The sequence below is a fragment of the Enoplosus armatus genome, chromosome 21, assembly GCF_043641665.1.
Source record: "Enoplosus armatus isolate fEnoArm2 chromosome 21, fEnoArm2.hap1, whole genome shotgun sequence".
NCBI lineage: Eukaryota > Metazoa > Chordata > Actinopteri > Centrarchiformes > Enoplosidae > Enoplosus > Enoplosus armatus.
In genome coordinates this window covers 12,070,619-12,090,234 of record NC_092200.1, presented here as the reverse complement: position 1 = coordinate 12,090,234, position 19,616 = coordinate 12,070,619, and the positions used below count along the sequence as shown (strand labels likewise).

At 40.0% G+C, this 19,616-nt stretch overlaps 1 protein-coding gene across 1 annotated transcript in view; it reads left to right on the top strand.

Annotated features, from left to right (window-relative positions):
• The window catches only part of cntnap2a (contactin associated protein 2a), a 272,982-nt gene that overhangs the window by 97,633 nt on the left and 155,733 nt on the right, over positions 1-19,616 (top strand). The window contains exon 2 of the mRNA XM_070928498.1: positions 18,046-18,156. Within this exon, the coding sequence (XP_070784599.1) occupies positions 18,046-18,156 (111 nt within the window). The remainder of the gene's footprint in view (positions 1-18,045; positions 18,157-19,616) is intronic.

Sequence of the window (19,616 nt, the reverse complement as noted above, 5' to 3'; positions counted from 1 at the left end):
GCTACAGGGCGGAGAAAAGAGAGAAACACAGAGATGGAGAAATGATGAAGAGAATAGAACACATGAGAAAGAAAGAGGAAAAGTTTAAGAGAGAAAATCAGGAAGGAGGATGAGTGTGAAACCCGCAGAGCCTTCCAATATCTCCTCAACTGTGCCATGTTTCAGAAACAAATTTAGCCGATTTCTAATCCTCTCCATTAGCAGCAAAGGTAATAATCTCATCTGAGAGCAGCAGATATTGTTAACATCCCTTGCTCCAGAAACATCAGTTAATACATGATAAGCAAACACAGTTAGCGCTTTATTGCCACAGCGCAAACAAAGCTAACCGCCATAAGCCTCATTTTGTATTGCTTGGCCATGAGCAATGCTAATTCCTGTTAACGCTGCCAGGTATTACTGACACAGAGAACAATGCTAAATCCCCGTTAGCAAACCCCAGCCACTGCAGGGGCTTAGCACAGCTTGGGTTTCCATTAGCCTGGCAGTATAGATGTACACACACACACGAACAAATGCATTGTATCGCACGCACACACACACTCAGCCCCCTGATTCCCATTAACCTAAAGGAGCCCCTACGTGGCTGGGAGAGGGGAACCCTAATTTGTCAGCCTGCCGTGGGTCTTGGAGCTGAAGGTCGTGAGCAAATAGAGTTCACCTCTAATTACTGCTGGACTTAGCTTAGCATGAGTGCACATATGTGTGTGTGCACGCTTGTTTTACATGTAAGTGCATTAGTGCAAATGTACATGCAACACCAAACATGGAAATATACAGCATGTGTGTGCTGGCATGTTTTTGATTGTGCACTATTGCTGCATTCATGTCTATGCTGTATATCAGCAGCAGAGGCTGCTCCTCGTTTAGACGAATTATGTGAGTCCAAAGACAGAAGGCTTCATGTCGCATACTTCAGTATTGCAAATATATTAATTTCTTCCCTGTCAACATCTTTGCGTTTCTGTCTATATGTCTCAGCATGTCTCTCCTCTACTGTGGTGTATTTCTCTTTTTGACTTGCTCTCTGCTTGCCTTCCCTTCTTCATTCCTCCATCTCTCTCTCTTTCTCTCTCTGGTTGGAGTGCAGCACATCTGGTGAAAACAGAGTTTATTGATTATAGGATTATATAAGCTATCAAACTTGTACAGTCCTCCATGCCCTTGTTGTTTTCTCTCCCGAAAGAGTCCAGGAAAAAAAAATAATACTCAAGCAAACAGGGTACTTGTGGGGTCCGGCTAACCTGTTAGCAATTCATAGTTATTTATTCTGTCGGTTTAGTCTGATGATATATGAGACAGCCAGATATGAGTCGAAGATCAGGGTCGGCTACGGTGCGCTGCCCCCAGAGCCCTTATGGGGATTCAATATTCAAGGACACTTCAGCAGGGCAGATGCTTAATGACAGAGAGACTTCAATCTGGAAAATATTTGTACCAGGATTAGGTTCTGATAGCTGATCTCATTTAGTTTTAGTATTTGTTAAGCCTCAAAGATAAAAATGTAATCAAATATTTTACCTTTCCTCACTCTTTCTTCTTTTAGCAAAGAGAAATATACAAATCATTCAAGTACCAGTATTATCATTTTCAACCACCATTGAATGTCACATTTGCTTGTTAAATTGAGAAACGGTGTCAATGACAGATTATATTAGCTCTAGCTAATTAAGTATTTCCATAAGTAACTTGCCCACAGGCCAAAACAAAAGTGCTGGGCCAAAGATCGTTTGTTAGACAAAGAAAAAGCTGCAGTGTTCTGTGTGGTGAAATGTCGTTGCTGATTGCATCACATCAGTTTCTTTACTCAAAATCCTCTCAGTTAAACTTTCATGAAGATCATATCAATAATTTAAGCCCATCAATTTAGTTGTTCTGATTCAGCACTTCCAGTATTTGGAGCAAAGTAGCTTGTGAAAAATACGGTGTGCCAAAGTAAGTAGACGTTGTCTTTTTCAGTGTGTCAGATACATAGCCATAATTTTATGTCTTATGCTGCTCATTTCATTTTCAGGTTGTAGCTATGTAGGTTATGAACATTAATTAGACTACCACTCAAAACTAGCCAACAAAAGGAAATACCAAATCTCAACTCATTTTTGCATTTTTGTTTTGTTTTATAACTTTTGTTACTTACAAATGTTAAAACCCAAATCTTGATAGATGCACCACAATTCTGCACCACTTTAATATGTCTTCCTGTCTAGGCCAGCTTGTCTATATTTTTCCTGTCTTTGCCCCCCACCAACCTCTCCTCATCACCCTCTTTCTGTAAGGCAAACCAACCATACTGGACATCAGCATGGGGATATTTTGAATGAAAGTGAATTGGGTGTGTGCATATGGACCTCTATGGAAGTGAGTGCATGCATGTGTTATTTAAACACATATGCCACACAAGTTTTTTTTGTGTCTTGCGACTTTCTTTCACCCGCTCTCCGTGTGTTCTTCTTTTACTGCCAGTCAGAACATATTGTTTCTCAGCATGGCAGAGTTTAGGGCTGACAAAGGGGTGGAGGGAGTGATATTATGGGCTTCAGTTGCCAGATTGGCAGCAAATCATCTTTATGAGCACACAGGAGGGCAGAGAGAGGCTCACGATTTCTCCCTGACTTCTACAGCGGAAATGACTGAGGCCCATCCAGATCACACCAACAGCCATTTGCTCTGATATTGACCCACGGTGCAGGTATTCACAGCGGGAGGAATGGACACAAACTGTGCTTGTTTTGTTATTTAGTATTTCAGTGGGGGGGGGTTTTCTGTTTCTCTGCTTCCCTCATTTGTTCCTGTTAAAACTTGTGGTACACTTGTGACACATGGAAATCACAAGCACACAGTTAAATATGGGTGTACACTGGGAAATGGGGAAGACATACTGTACAAATGTATATTTGGTCATGTTCACACACATGCAAATACAAACATATTTGTGTTGTGTTAAATTTGATTGGTGTAGTTCTTGCCTATTTATGATGTACCAGAGACAATTTCACACATGGGATCTCATGCTACAAATGCGGTGATATGAGGGAGAGGTGAGTGTCCCTGTGTGTGTTTGTGTGTGCCTGCACGTTAGTACCTCTGCATGGCATGTGTGCCTATGTGTGCAACTTGATACTGGATACTGGAAAAAGTTCAATTCCTGGATGGAGAAACAAGAAATACTCCCCAATGTACAACCAGTATACTGGAAAATTACAGCTAATTCATTTTAAATGTCCTTTGAGAGACTTATGTATATATAAATGCATAGCTTCAAGTGAAGTGATATTTTTTCCAATCATATGATAACATTTACATTAACACACAGTCACATTGATTATTAAAGGTATTATTAAAACCCTTTATATCATAAATATATAACTGCGTACCCAACCACACTTTTAGCAGTCATGGGGCTTCTGTTGCCTACATTAATTCATTTGTTCAAGACCAGTTGTTAATTGGAATCCAGTAGTGTAATTGAGGGTATTTGCAGGTATAGATTATCTATCCATTTCACTTTCTCGCCATGATGGACTATGCTTATCAACCTAATTACAACTGGCACAGAGTGGCAGCCAAAGAATTCCTCAACCCTGCAGCTGTCCTGGATGGATAGCCTCAGCAGTTCATTTTCCAAATACTTTAAACTGCATCATTGGCAATCTGTAACACATAGCTCACTCTCCCAATTATCTGATTACTATACGGTTTATTTATTTTCCTATAACAGCAAGCCAAAATTTAAATCCATATTTAGCAAGGTGCATGCTTCCTAAATTACCCAGTTCACACCTCTTTCTTTTTGTCTAGCTCAGTGTTAATGAACTTTCTTATGAGAGCAGTGTTCTTGAAACAGAAAATCTTTGCATTTGTGTTTCTGTTTGAGCCCCTTTGATATCAATATACCCACTAACCAATAAGCCAAATCCCACAATCCCACTAAGGTCTGTGCGTGATGGTATTTTAATGGCCTCTGAAATGAAAGCCATTCCCACCTGAGGAACGAGGGGAAATAATTAATAAACCTCTATTGTTATGAGCATTGTACAACAACCTTACTTCTCTGGAAGAAAATACAATTGGCCACCATAGTCTTCTTTCTGTTGTGCGATATTGGCGTGAAAAAGCAATAATTACTTATCTCTCAGGGCAAGATTTGCTAAGCTGTTTGTTCCTTCTTTGTAGACATATTGTGCACTTAAAACTTCTGCATGTGGTGTATCAAACAGTTGCACCAGCCTGGAGGCACAGTTTGACCATTACCTGGTGAATATTGCGCATCATCAGGAAGTATTCCACCAATAACAGGAGGAGAAAAGTGTGGCGGACTGCATTCTGTTGGATTAACTAGTCGTACTGATATGTACGCGGGCCAGTTTGCATTGTCATTTCTTCATCAAAAAAGGTGTGCTACGGTGCAGTTACTCTGAATTCTGATGAATTATTGGCCATATCTGCACCAGCTACACTCTCTACCTGTTCCAGTGTTCAAATCTGTGCTTTTTGCTGGATCAGTTGCTCAACTGGGTCGGCTGCCACTACTGGATGCTGTGACTTGTATTCAGTTTTTATAAGACACAGAGTTGTTTTATTCTATAGCTCTCATTTCTTCTCTTTTCTGTTTTTTAAATGACCCCTCCTGCCTTAAGTTATAAGGTAAATGTATTGCAATCCTTTGCTTCACTAATGCATATTTCTATTTAAGACTGATTACATTTTGATTTCTTTTCTGTTCTGATCTTTTTAACTCAAAGAATGTGACTGGAAGGCAGTCCTAGTCGCTGATTGCATAGTGAGCTGTCCCTAAATTAGGTGCTAATTACATGCAGATTGTTAGTGCAAATTGAATAAAAGCCGTGGCACAAATTTTCCCTGCACTTTCATGTATGGACCCCCTCCATTTATTATGGGAGCCACTTAAGCTTGCCACATTGTAGCTATTGGCCATGCTTCATGCCCCACAAGATGAACATAACACATAGCACAAATAAACAAATAACAAACACATAATCGCTGTCTCTTTATCAGGCCTTTTGTATTTCTGTCTGCTATCCCTTGTGCCATACTCACACATAAATGTGTCTAAACACTGTGTCATTCTCTCTCTCTCTCTGCCAATTTTAACCTGCCATTCCTTTGTGCTCACTCTCAAACACACACCTGTGCACACATCCATACACACCCTTTGGATGGTAGAGCATATCAGTGAGAGACAGATGGTTATGCTTCATGCAGCTCTGAGCAGACCAGTACTGGTTGAGAGTTCACTGACTCAGGCAGGTATAACTGATCTGACCTGGCACCAAGTGGGCAGGTCAAACAGCCAAGCTTGCCAACAGGGTGACCGAGAGGCGAAAATGCAGAGTGAAGATTTGTTGATGAAGTTGTTGTTTTGATACAGAGTGAGCCATGTGTCACTGAAAGGTGAGTTTTTATATGACCTAAAAACTACATCAGGATTACACAGATTAACATACACAATTTCAACCAGAGATGTGAAACTGGTCAGTGACATCAACTGCTGTAGTCTTTGAGGAGATTCTTACATTACATTACATTACATTACATTACATTAGGTCGTTTTATTTGTGCACTGCACATCAGAGGTGGAGCAAAGGTGCAGAAAGAAATTGCAAATGGGAGTTACAGACATGCCTTGCTGCTTTCAGATAATATTCATGAAACCCTTGTTTAAAAGAGCAACACTGTGCTGTTGCAAAATAACCACACAAACCATAATGTGGTAGCAAATGTGGGATTCAATGTTAGTGTTGGACACACCATTCACACAGCTCAAAGTGTTGAATCTTGAGACACTTATTAATTCAAGATTTAACACTCTCACCATACAATAATGACCTGAACTTCCTCAGAATGACTGCATCCTCTTTCAAAATCATTACTTTCTGGACTCATTTGTTTTCTGACTCTTACATTGGTGTTTTAGAAAATGAAGATTTTGGGTAAAACATCAGTCTTGTATCAGCTTCAACAAACTATTTATTCCCTCACATTTGTAGCCAAATCTAATTGAGTGCAACCTTAGTAATCACTTCAGTCAAGCCAACCAGCAAAACAATGCAATACATTTTTGTTTGTTATTGCGGCCTACTCTGAACCCCATTGGACAACAGTAATATTTACAGAACCTGGTCTGTGCTCTCATCATCATTATGATTGGCTCTGCTATTCAAACGTTTTGAGAAAAGTAATAAGCTGTCTGATAATAATAATTCACCATACCTCTCTGATCTACAGTCCACTTCACCTAAGCCTGTTGTACATAGTGTGCTGCCAGTTTGCTTGGATACCCTCATTGTCCACGTGCTTGACCTGTCACTTTGCATTGGTTGTGGTTGTAATTATCCAGTCTGTTGCAAGATCCAGCCTGGCTTTTCCCCTTTCCTCTATCATCCCTCCCACCTATTATCTGTTTCTCTTCCCTCTCTCTCTATAACTCCCTCAGCTAAAACTGCATGTATTCATCTGCCCCTCTGCCCAACGTCTCTTTCCAAAACTGCATCAAAAAGCACCACAGGAGTCCAACCAGGGGGGCCATCCTGTCACCACAGACCTCCCATAAACCAGCCCGAGGCTCCATGGATTACCAGTGACACAGAGAATCAGTCATCCTGAGCAGCCCTTTAATTACTGGGATAAATAATAGATGAACCTAAACAGCAGACTCACAAGGGTTTATTGAGCTGGCCGGGCTAACTGAATGTTGACTGAGGAGGGTCCATGGTTACATTATTGGACAAACTGAAAAAGTGTTGGCCACTGTTACGTACAACAAACTGACTGCAAGGACTTGATTAGGAGCGTGGGAACCGCTGCCAGATGATTTCTGGATTTTTTAGAAGGAGGCAGGAACAGAGAGTGGGACGTAGAGGCAGACTGAGAGCTTGGTTTCGACTGAAGTATGTTATGTAAATTGTAATCTGTCAAATTGTCAATTGTCACACTGGTGAAAAGTGGCTTTTGACATTCTGAAATGTCCAAATGTTGGTTGTAAAATATCTATCCAACACAACATCTCATTAATGATGGTGATTGGTGTAATAGTTGGTGCATTTGAATGCTGCCAAATGTGTTTCTTAGTTTTTGTCTTCTGACAGCATGAAATATGGCCAACATTAGCTGACACCAAAGCACAATATCAGCCCATCCACCTTTAATCATTGTTTCCATTTTTGTGGTTTTGTTGTGTGTTCTGATGAATGTTCGTGTAACTTTCACTTGACACATGCAAATGTAGAGGGACAGAAAAGGTACATGTACATGTGCTGTGTGTGTGAGTGCATGTGCAGTTGGATATCTGTCTTTATGTGTGCTTGCTTCATCCAAAACATCTCATTATGCGCTTGGTCTGTGCTCACATTGGCACAGGGCACCAGATCTGTTGACAAAAATTGTTTGGTGAATGTTCCAAGACATGAAAAATGAATCTGAACCAAAAAATTTAGATTAACGGCTCAAGCAAAGAGCTGGCAAGCCTGGGGGTGGTGGTGGGTAGTTGGAGAGTGGTCGGGAAAGGCAGGAGATGGAAGGGTTGAAAGAGAAGTAAGCCAGAGTGAAAGTGTGTAGAGTGAATGAGCAGCATGAGAAGAGATTTCGTTTTTTAATGAAACATCTTCCAAGAGGAGAGAGGGGGAAAAAAATGCTAATTACATCTTAAAACTCACCACTCACGAAGGGTGAAGGAAATGTAAGAGAGATGAATAGATAGGGAATATAATAATAAGCTACCTCACCCCCAGGCAATGTTAGTCATATTCCACATACACAATATATACATTTCTAAACAGAGAGAGAGAGTTGGGGGAAACAACTCCTCTTTCTCCAAGGTCTCAGTTGAAAAACAACTCATTTTTGAGACCAACAGTAGTGTTGAGACTAGGCATTTCATTTGAAAAAAGAGCATGAAAAGACAGTTCTCCTCAGTGAAAACCTTCATTATCATTTAATTTAGAATAAATGTATTTTAGCAATGGAATCAATCACCAACACTTTGTAATATTTATTCCTGCAGGGATTTTATTTCTCTGAAAATATGATAACCCTCCCCTCACTCTCTCCTTTTGTTCCCAGAACAAATTTCCCATTTAGAAAGTTGGCATTTAGTTAAATGGTCATTTTGATTCCCACTGGGGTATTGTCTGAATTGAAATTGAATGGGCTCCCACCCTGGGGTCTAGATGATTGTTATTCACTCCACTGCCATTCGCTAGTTCATGCCACGAGGCTGTGGGAGCCCTGTGAACAAAGATGTAATACACAACTTAATACACACTGGATGGATTCACAAAACTTTGATATATGAGATTTGGATATCCTGAATGAAAATGTGTCTGGAAAATAGTTTGTTTTTCAGTCATTGTAGTTTTCACCACAGCATCAGCAAAAATGAGTGTTGAATGAACATAATAGCACTTTTTGTCTGTTTGTGTGGTTGGTGTTTTCACTTCATTTGGTGCCGCTAAGCACTTGACTACAGAACAGTGAAGTTCCACTCCGTCACACTACTTTTACAAAAATATGTTTGTTATGTCCAATAGTCTTCCTTTGATTTGAGAAGTGAGCTTCCGACTGCTTTGTGACTGTATCTGAGGTTTGTGGGCGTGTGATGTGTTCATAGGCTGTGGGAACTTCCAAGACTTGAAGGTCGCATGCTCAACAGAACCTTTTGAGTACAAGATGCAACCAACTTAATTCTTTTTATGCAATGCAGTACTGTTTGGCAGCTGACATTCAAGTTAAAGGTGCCCTCTGGAGTTTTCTTGTAAACAAACAAAAGTTATACTTACATTCACTGTTACCAAAATGCATTGTGTGTCCTTGAGGTCTAACTACTTTGTTGAATGCATTTCCTTCGTCATAAAACATTTGCAAAGGCAATTTTTAGATCCAGTATTGTTTAGTCCCTGTTTACTAGCTTATAGTCTTCTTCTTCCCTGTTTGTTGGCACATTTGCAGCATACATATCTCGGCGTGTTTCCGTCACCTGTAGATGAGGGGAATAGTGTGAAGGGACCCATTTGTAGAAAAACAGTTCCATGGTGCTACTAGAGGTCACAAGCTCCAGGGGGGCTTTTTTAAATTTTTTTTATAAATAAAATGTACAGCATCCATGCTGCTTAAGTGTCCATGATTATCACATACCATATAATGAGTCATACTTGTGTTTACTTCACAGTTTTTATTTTAGAGTGAAGACACTGGCAAATGGTACTGTAGGAACGACCATCTGTAATGCCAATTACTGAGGCCTTTTCTGTGCTGCGGAACATCTGTTAATTTGTGTCCTATACCTCTTTGTGAAGCCCACTAGGGAGCTGCTGTCGTGCAATTCCAGGTGTACAGGACAACATGCGTATGTAACTGCTTGCTAATTAGCGAATGGCCATTTGACCGGTTTTTAAACTTTCTCTGTGACCCCACGAAAAAGAAGAGCAACTTCAATTCATTTTTGAAAGCGTTTTTTGAATCAGAGTTGCTTAAATGTGTCTGATTTGACAACTGTACACAAAATAAAAATTTACCTGCCTAAATTATACTGATGCTGCCTACTTACAAGACAGTTGAACAAGACAGGAGTAGGGATTTAGTGCAGTTCATACAGTAAGTATCCTTTGTGACAGTCAGAGGGTGTCCGTTTTCTGATGTTTTTTTTACGCTAATAACTGCAGCAGAACAGAAATACTTTCTGCTGTTGATGGTTTCTTGACAACAATATTTTTTGTAGGCTGTCAAAACAGTCCTACAGTAGGTAATCAGCACTGAGTACATACTGAATACATACTGTCTTTAGCCAGCAGAATCCGCTACAGTTGTTTATCCTTGCATCTCCTTCTGCAGAAGAAAACCTCTCCTAGATTGATGGACATCATCAGACATAAATAACTGAGATGGACTATATTGAGTTTATAAATATTGCAGAAGAAATGAGGTCATTGCAGGAGGCTTCCACAGCAGCAAACACAATTTAGTTAAAGACCGCCTCTCAATCTGCTCCAGATGGACTTCGTCAAGCTGAAACGTGAATGTGGGCAAAAATGGAAAACAGAAAGCAGAGGCCCAGGCTGCTCCCAGCCACACCAGAGACCAAAGGCATGCACAGACGGAGACTCTCACACTCACTGGCAGTTTGGAGAGTCAGGCTGCATCTCCATGCAGCTGTTGGAGGCTTTTGACAGCTTCCACTGTGTTCATGACTGGAGTCCAGAAAAAGCCCCCAAGTCCCCAAACTTCAACATTCAGTGTTGTTGAGGGGACAGACTTGACAGCACCACACCAAAACTCCCCACACAGTTTCACAGTCATTAAATAAAGATAGAGATAGAGAGTTTTGTGTAGTGCTTTTTGCCGGTCTGCTCAGCAGTCTGACAAAGAACCCCGAATGTTTTTCTCCGGCTGACTGACTTACTGAATCCATTGTTAAGACATGCATGCAAAAGGTGAGACTTTAGCAAACTTGCTTTAAGAAGTCCATCCAAATTTTTCCAATTAATACTTTTTCTAATCTGGTGATTTTCAGAATGTGCATTGTGTAGGCCTTTGTGCTAAGTGCTTGTAAACCACCTCTGTCAGGGATATTTTCCTGGATGGCCAATGTGACAGGTACAACAACTCATTAAAGGAGTTTGGGCCAGGCCGTTTTCTGTGTTATTATGCCACATTCTGGAAGCTAAAATTTTGTTTTGTGTCTGCAATCTGTGATTTTATGCCAACTGATCTTTAGGATGTCATGAATTTCACCCTGAATGAATCCAAATCCCTTTAGCTCCAGAGATATGGCAGCGATGTAAAGCCCTTTGAACAAGCTGGCCAAACTCTGTCTATCCATGGCTCTGGTCCCAAATGGTGGCAGCCGGCTGACACAGCTTGTGGTTGCTATTTTTCCACATCCTAGTTAGTTACCTAGCTGGAAATGTCACTAAGAAGGCTTTGGTAGGAAGTCATTTTCCTTTGCTCTCACCTCAAGTCTTCTTTCTTTCTTTCTCTTTCTCTCTCTTATCTCTCTATCTCTCTCTCTCAGCCTCCCTCTCTGCCCTACCTGTTTCTCCTCTCTTATCATACCATCATGTGTAAAACTAGCTGTCTGTCACTCTCCGGGGAATAGGCTGACATTTGCACTCGGATATTGTAGTCATTTGCTTGTCCTAAAGTACCTGAACATACACAACCCTATTTTGCACTTGGAGACATGGGCAAATATCAGCAGCCTCGATCAAACACTTGAGTCCTGAGCATATGTCCATGTGGTCTGCATTCATGAATGTGTTCTACCTCAAACCAGGTGCTGGTCACATATGACACTGAGCTAGCATGCACTATGTTGTGTTGGTGTTTTACACATGTAACCATACACCTTGTGTGTGCATTTGTGTAGGTGTGCATGTGGGTCTTCATCTCATGACTGAATTTATATACTCTGATAATCTATTTTCCTTTATCTTACAGGAGTGCAATATCTGTGCTGCAGCAGGTGGCATTGTGCTATATCAGTGAATTATTGATGGTTATGATCCTAGATCTCTTTCAGAGATTAATTAGTAACAAGGAAAAACACAGAGGCTGCCCTTTCTCACACATACAAAATACCTGTGTGGGAAATCCTGTACTCTTTAGCCATCTCAAAGCAATAAATCATTAAGGTGTATTACAGTTGTTTGTAAAGATACATTCCTTTAAGATGCTAAAAAAAGACATTGTCAGATTTATTACGAGTAATTTCAAGGCCTTAGCCTAAACGAATTCCCTACTCAGCTCTAAAAGTCCAAACATTTAGTAAGGTACCAGGGTGTCCTGATACACATAGGGCTCGCATTTTGGTTTAAATTCTTTGCGGGTTTACATATATATTTGTTATGAATTACCAAATCAGATATATAAAGTGAAAGGCAGTCTTCCATTGTTAACATTGCTGTGCACTATTTGATGTCATCAATTAAACTGTAGAAAATAGTTTTCAGTGAAACATAGTACGGTCCAATGGCCCAAAACATTTCCATCAGGAGAAACGTGCTGCAGCTTCAGAAACGATGCCAATTCAAAAACGCATACGAAAATCCAAAACAAATACAACAATGGAAACCTGCTGCAAATGAAAAAACGTGTTGTAGAAAGCCAAAACAAATACATGCTGTAAGTACAGAAATTATGTAAAGTCATACCTGAAAATGCAACAAAAAAACGCTGCATATCCGGTCAACACAACAGAAGTTCTCTGGCCTCTAGGGGGAGTGCTAAGTGGAGCAGCTTGACTTTTGACCTGTGACACAGAGACGAGCCGAGATAGCGTATTTGTTTTTTAAGTGGGAAGAAGAAAGGAGAGCAAAGAGGCGGCATAAAAAGCTTTTTTTATAAAATTGTATAAGAATAAGGCCAAATGTAAAAAAGAATGCGTACCTTTTTATGTCGCAGATGTGCTGGTTTTATTCCAACACTGGCCACATTTTGAAGAAATGCAGCCCATCATATAGAGTATCAAAGCCACAAAAGAGGCCGTATTGTGCTTCGTGTCACAATATGTCAGCTTCACTATAACAGCAACCTTTCCCTTTTCACTGCTGTCCTTGATTCTTTGTAGTCCTCCCATCATCATGACCAGACCATCCTGTTAGTAAAAATTAGAAATGTGTTCAGAAAATGTTGTGTGGTTCTAACCTTAAAATTCATTAAATTAGTCACACAAAACACATCAATACAAACATATGTGTTATCTTATAACTTTGTTAGTTGTTTTAACTTTGTTGACAACTATACACTTATCACTAAATCCCATTATCGCTAAATGCAGAGTCATGCTTCTCCCGTTTTTAGCGTGTGTGTGTGTGTGTGTGTGTGTGTGCGTCGCTGTAGCCACACACTGTACAGAAGATTGCACACTGCAGACAGTCTATTGCTGTCATTCATCATTGAAATGCTTCAGGTTTGACAAAGGAACTTGAACACTGTTTGAACAACTGCAATGACGAACTCTGCTACAGCGTAACATAGGATTTGTATTCACTCATCATAGAGCTAAAATGCTGGTGACACTGCTGGAAATGCCCAGTTTGTATGAAGAAGCCTCATAATCAAGTTTATAGATAAGACATCAATAGTCTTTTTCCTTAAAAGTTTATTAAGTTGTTGTCACTCCATTTTTGCTTGCCAGATTCATCTGTTAGACTCTGGCTTCATCATCTGGCTTCCAAACAAATCAAATTGGGTAGTGAAATAGGACTGTGCAATGGACTCTGTATGCACTCTATCTGTACAAAACAGTAAATTGCTGAGGTTTGGAAGAAATTCAGTTTAATTTGGGTAATTACTGAGATCCTGACCTCGTCTTTGACTAATTTGAGAGTTTGAATTATAATGGGCTATTGTACAGCAAAAACCAAAGCTGCAATCCAGCTTTTATATAGCTGTATATATTCTAACTACAGACTTAGTTCTGAAGGTTTTGATATGAATATTAAACATTTTATGAACATTCCATTTGAATTTAGTCAAAACCAAATAACTCTTAACAGGCTAAAAATCCACTCATATTCACGTGTAATACATCATGATGCGGAAGTATTTATTTATCTATTTGGGACTGAGACACAACGTCTTAAAACCTTTCTGATTAGACAGGTCAGGACACCTTCACTTGCTGACAAAGTAAGGGAAAGGACAGGGCCAGGTAACCATAACACTGCAGAAAAGTCGTCTTTTCTACCACAATATGTGTTATTATTATACTATAAAAAAAGAATAGGGGGAGACTGGGGAATCAACACAACCAGTAACAACAGCATGTAGAAGAAATAGGCTGCATGGACAGAGGTGCAAGGAGGATTAGTGGTTGGCAGCTAAACTGACCATCTCATGAAACTGTCAAACTAAAGATGTTTTAGATCAGCTGTTGTCAACGGATGCTGCGCAGAGTACTAAATGCACATGTACTATAGTTGCAAAATCAATGCAAGCTGCATGAGGGCAAAATATATGTAAATCTGATCAGTCACTTTGTAAACAAAGCCAGTAATGCGGTCACATTGCCTCGGTAGGGGTTGCCATTATCACAATTAGAGACCGTTAAACCTTAGTTTTAAGAGTTCTATGTGATAATGGGTGGGTATAATCAGGTTTCTGATTTCACAAGCAAAACACATTTTCACCCAAGCATGTTTTCACGCATAATCCAGCCAGTGATGTGCTGTATTACTATTATTATTATTTTCAGAATTTATATCTTGTAAGGGGGCATTAACCGGTTTATTAAAGGTATCATTTTTTTATTATCCAATCACTAAAAATCCTTTCATGTAACGGTTTCCCCCCATCAGAGAGTTAAGAGGCCTCTGAGGAAATAACTTGAAGAGCTGTAGAAATGCACTATATTTTTCTCAACACCTCCATTCCTTTAAAATCCACTCTCTCCATTAACTCCCCTCTCTCATTCCATCCATTCCTCCCCCCCCCAGCCCTTATTCTATGCAGTTCTACGTCTTTGCGTGTGTGTAGCCGACAAAGCATATTAATATGCAGCTGGAAGAAGTCATTGCTGAGAAAATTATGGAGACACTCTTGAGACTGAAGCTGCAGGAAAGGCATTGTGTGTGCATGTGTGTGTGTGTGTGTGTGTGTGTGTGTGTGTGAATGAATAAGAGGCAGCCTGTATATGACTGCATCTGTTTCAGTTTGTGTCTCTGTGGACCAGTGCAGGAGGATTAATGCATGGATGCACATCGGCATGTGTGTGAAAGAGTCTCAATGTACATTTCTATGTGTGGGGGAGAAAGAAGATCTTATTTTCATTAATTAAGGTTCAAGAACGATGTCTGAGACACATGAGCATGACCCGAAGATTTCTCCCAATTTCATGACCAGATGCTACTGCATGAGTTGTGCACCTATGGCATGATTGCAAAAGGAAATAGGCAGGAACACATAACTTTGTGTGCTGGCATGAGCCACAGCCAATGACAGCACCTCATCTTAGTCCTTTTAAAAGCGTTGCACTCCCTTGCATGACATGTGAACAGTTTCATAATAGAGAAGAAAGTCAGGCTGCCTTCTCCCATAAGAAGCAGATACCCCTCCCCTCAAGGAGTTGCAAAGGTGTGAATATATCCCTGATACTCTATCGAAGTGGGTGCAAGTAATTCTTGATAAGATTACGCTGCCCACCCCCATGTCTTTGGGCATGCCCCTCTAGTGTATATCACTGCTCATTGTTCCTTAATGCTTGCTAGTGGATTTCACTACTGCGCCAGTGCATGGTCAATGTGCCAGAGACCTCATTACGTTTTGTGTGTGTTCACAAAGGAGAACTTGTGTGTCAGTGTGTGTATCTCCTGTCAAAACAGGCAGTGACATAAAACATGGACCTTACTTACACGCCAGGAGGGAGGCTGCAGACCATCTCCCCTTCCATATAGAAACACACACACACTCATACATTACCAGGCTCTGATGATGTTATTTTTTTCTCTGTGAGCCCACCTGTGACACAAAGTAATATGTCTAAGTAGCCAACAGCCCAAGAAGGTAGCATGGCTTTGACTTTCAACCACAGTGTACTGTACACACATGCAGATACTGTACACACACACACACACACACACACACACACACACAAACAATTCTCTCTCTGCTAAATCTGACTCTCCCTCATACACAGTCAAACACACACACACTTTCATGGTGGGGCATGACAGAGAGCTATTGACTGCCTCTACCTGGCCTGACAGACCATTCACAATCTCTCTCTGTGTGAAACCTAATGTACTGGAAGAGTGGAGTGTGTTTGTGTTTGTGCGTATAAGTGAGTGAAAGGGGCAAATTGAGAGAGAGGAAGGAAAATGACTTTATGAGTGTGTGTGTGTGTGTGTGTGTGTGTGTGTGTGTCAGGAATATATATTTGTGTATTTGTCCTAGGTGATGTATGCTGCCTTTTTGCTGACTTTGTGTGTCTCAAACTACCGCTGTAGTTGCTTTCTTGGATTTCGCTTTAGAGTGCTACGAGTTGCCAGTTGACATTGAGGTCAGCTTGGACTGAGGGGTACTACAGCGCTGGTCATTCTGACTATTTTCCTCATGGCTACTCCAAGTCATTGGGTCCACAGTTCCTCCAGCTAGACAGGTGGAAATATGTATCTGGACTCATGTTGTATTCATGGTTATGTGCTGCTGGAAAGGCCATCATAAAGCTGTTGTAGTTTCCATTAAGTTGCTCAATCAGGAATGATAATGAGCATCTTAAACGTACATTATTAAACCAACATTTAACATTTTAGCATGAGATTGAGGTAACCAACATCCATGAATGTACTAGAGTAACAAAACTTGAGTCACAGGTGTGCTCATATCACACATGGTCATAGTTAATGGTTTATACCCAAACCTGTCCCAAACATCAGTGAAAAGACAATTTAAGGCTTTAGTGTACACTATTAATCTAGTTATACTATACTAAAATGTTTGTATCTCTTTCTTGAATTATCTTCATGTTCATTCCAGAGATTGATCCCTATTTCAAATGGAATTTCACATGTTCAAAAATTCAAGAAATGACTATGCCAAGCAAGGCAAGGCAAGTTTAGATGTGTATAGCACCGTTAAACAAAGCAATTCACAGTGCTTTACATAAGACATAAATGCATTAAAACAAGATATAAAAGAAACACAAGGCCATATAAAAAGACATTAACATTTTAATTAAAATGTTTTATCAAAAAAAGCTAAAATAGAATAAGACAGATTAAACTAAAACATTGCAGCTACAATGCAGTGCAAGATATGAATATGTAGTCCCAAATTCAACTTAATAAAATTCAGTGGCAAACAGAAAAGTCTTCAGCCCTAATTTAAAAGAAGAGAGTCGGAGCACACTCTGTATGCACCACATATCTGGAGTTTGTTCCAGATATGTGGTGCATAAAAACTGAATGCTGCTTCTCCATGTTTAGTTTTGACTCTGGGGACAGTGAGCCGAGAGGTCTGGACAGTTCATAACGGAGCAGATCAGAAATATATTTTGGCCTTGTACCATTCAGTGCTTTATAAACCAACAGCAGACACACAGGAAGCCAGTGTAAAGATCTGAGAAGTGGAGTGATGTGATTCAGTTCAATTCAGTAGGCTTTATTGGTATGACTTTTGATGTGTTGCCAAAGCACAGTTACAATTACAAATGAAAAAAGCCGTCTTATTGACTGTTGACTGACAGCATTACAGTAGTTGAGCCTACTGAAGATAAATGCATGGACAAGTTGTTTTTTAATTCTTGATATATTCTGAAGGTGACAGTAGGCTGATTAATTAAGTACTTAATTAAGTAATTGTCTTAATGAGCACTGACTTTTAATCGTTCTTCTTTGGGTCCAAATCAGAACCTTGATTGTTAAATCTGATTTGTGTGGAGCCTGATCTGATGGGACTTTCAGGGTTTAACTTATTTCACATATCTCGTTTCTTGTTTTCCTCTTTTCCAAATCAATTAGGCATCTGCATCTGGTCAAGGCCAGGTTGCTTGTTATTAGATAGTAGATATTTTGTAGTGCACTCTTAAGATTGCCAGTGAACTCAATGTTTCAAATACCCCTGTGGTTCCAGTCTGACTGACCTGACTTAGTTCTTGACCCACAAACGGCTTCCCTCAACCTCCAGCTATGCCCATGTTTCCTCTCTTGTGAGCAACGTCTCTTTTAGACAATGCTCTGAGTGAAGCCATGTGAAAAATACAAGACTTCAGATTTCAGTTGAGAGTACTTCAATTGAGTTAAGGGGATCTTATGCTAGAAATAATTTATTTAACGTTTAATTAGCAAATGTTGTGATTTAGAATGGCTGAAAACTACTTCATGGACTTAGATAAATGTACGTTCATCACTGATGCATATTCTCTAATTAATGTAAAATTTACTAATGTTCACCATTTTCTCTTTTTCTTCCCTGCTCCCTCTTCATTCTTTCCAACTTTATGTCCCATTTCCCCTCTCTCCTTCTTTCTCTCTTCTCTTGTCCTGCTCTGTCTCTTCTGTTTCTTTCTCGCTTCATATTCTTTCCTCTCCACAGAGAAGTGTGATGAGGCTCTAGCCTCTCCTCTGCCCCACACAGCCTTCACCAGCTCGTCTGTCTTCTCCAATGGATACGCACCTGGATATGCCAAGCTCAACAGGAGAGGAGGTAGACACGTGCACTTACGCATACATGATTGTTGTACATAGAGGGATGTACATACACACATACTTTAGACGGAGGAAAAAGTAAAAATAGAATTCAGATACACGTACATGCATTCTTATGAATGATTTTACAGACGTGACACTGAGAGGCAGATGCCCAAGCCTTCATAGAGTGACACACTTCATAGTGCTGCATAGCTGCTCTCACCCTCCTCCTCCTCTCTGTCTTCTCTCTCTTTCCGTTTACTTCTTCTCTAAATTTCTCCCGTCCCTCTTTCTCTCCCTCCCTCAGCTCCAGTCATTATCTCAGTGACTCAGACTGGAGCTCATTTCCACATCAGTCCACAGTAGAGGGAGATAGGGCCAGACAATTACACCCCTCTATGTTTATACAATTAATAATTCATACTTTTCCATCTAATATAGTCACACTACAGCTGAGGCAACAGAGCTCAGAGCTTGCAAATAAAGGCAAGGTAATCTGGTGTGTTTAATCATACCAATAGAATTATTGCTGAGAGAGGACAGGACTGCTCCTCCATTAATGGTGACACCCACCAACAAGAGAAAAAGACGGAAGAGAAGAAGGAAAGGAATAAAGACCAACCTGTCACTGACAGCAATAATGGTTGAGTGCAAATATAGAGCTTGTGCATTCTTTCCCCTCATGCTTTCTTTTCTCAATCTCCTCATACAGGAGAACATACATTATAATGGTACAATACAGTATAATGGTTGAAGCATAGAAATCTAGTTCCGCGTGGATTGTTGTTGTACAGACGAGCTACAGTATCACATAGATAAAGTGTTAAATGCACTTACACAAGGTATAAATAAGTCATTTAGTCTAGCATCTTATTTTCCTTCTATGAATGAAATAAAGATGTTACTTAACTTAGTTGTTTCCAAAATAGCTTAATCTGTTTGAATTAGTTTCATGGAATAAGCACTTCTGAATAAGGCAGATCGATCTGACATTGTGTGGATGGTATCGCTCATTCAAGAACATGTTTCAGTTTGGGCTGAATAATGTGAAATTGTCTGACCTCAAGGCAGAATTGCTCGGTTCTGAGAAAGAACTACAATATTCATTACCCAGACTAAATGACTTGTTGAGGTGGCTAACCTCCAAAATCTAAAAATGCAATGGTTTAAACCCTTTGGCTTGAATATATCCATAGACATTGTACTGTTTCTTTACTGTTTAGCCGCGAATAATCTTATTATTAAAAAAGAATTACTCAGCTCTCTCCCTCTTTCACTACCTGTCAGTTTTGAAATTTAAATTGGAGCCCAACGTGTTCTAGTGAGAACTAATTCTCACACATCTCCATATTTCAGTGATCCAAAGCACATTACATGACAGTCAGGACCACCACTGTGATAGACAACAAATTGACAAACTCTATCAGATGTCGACTTAATGTTAAATGTCCGAAAAGTGTCAAAGTAGAGAGGGAA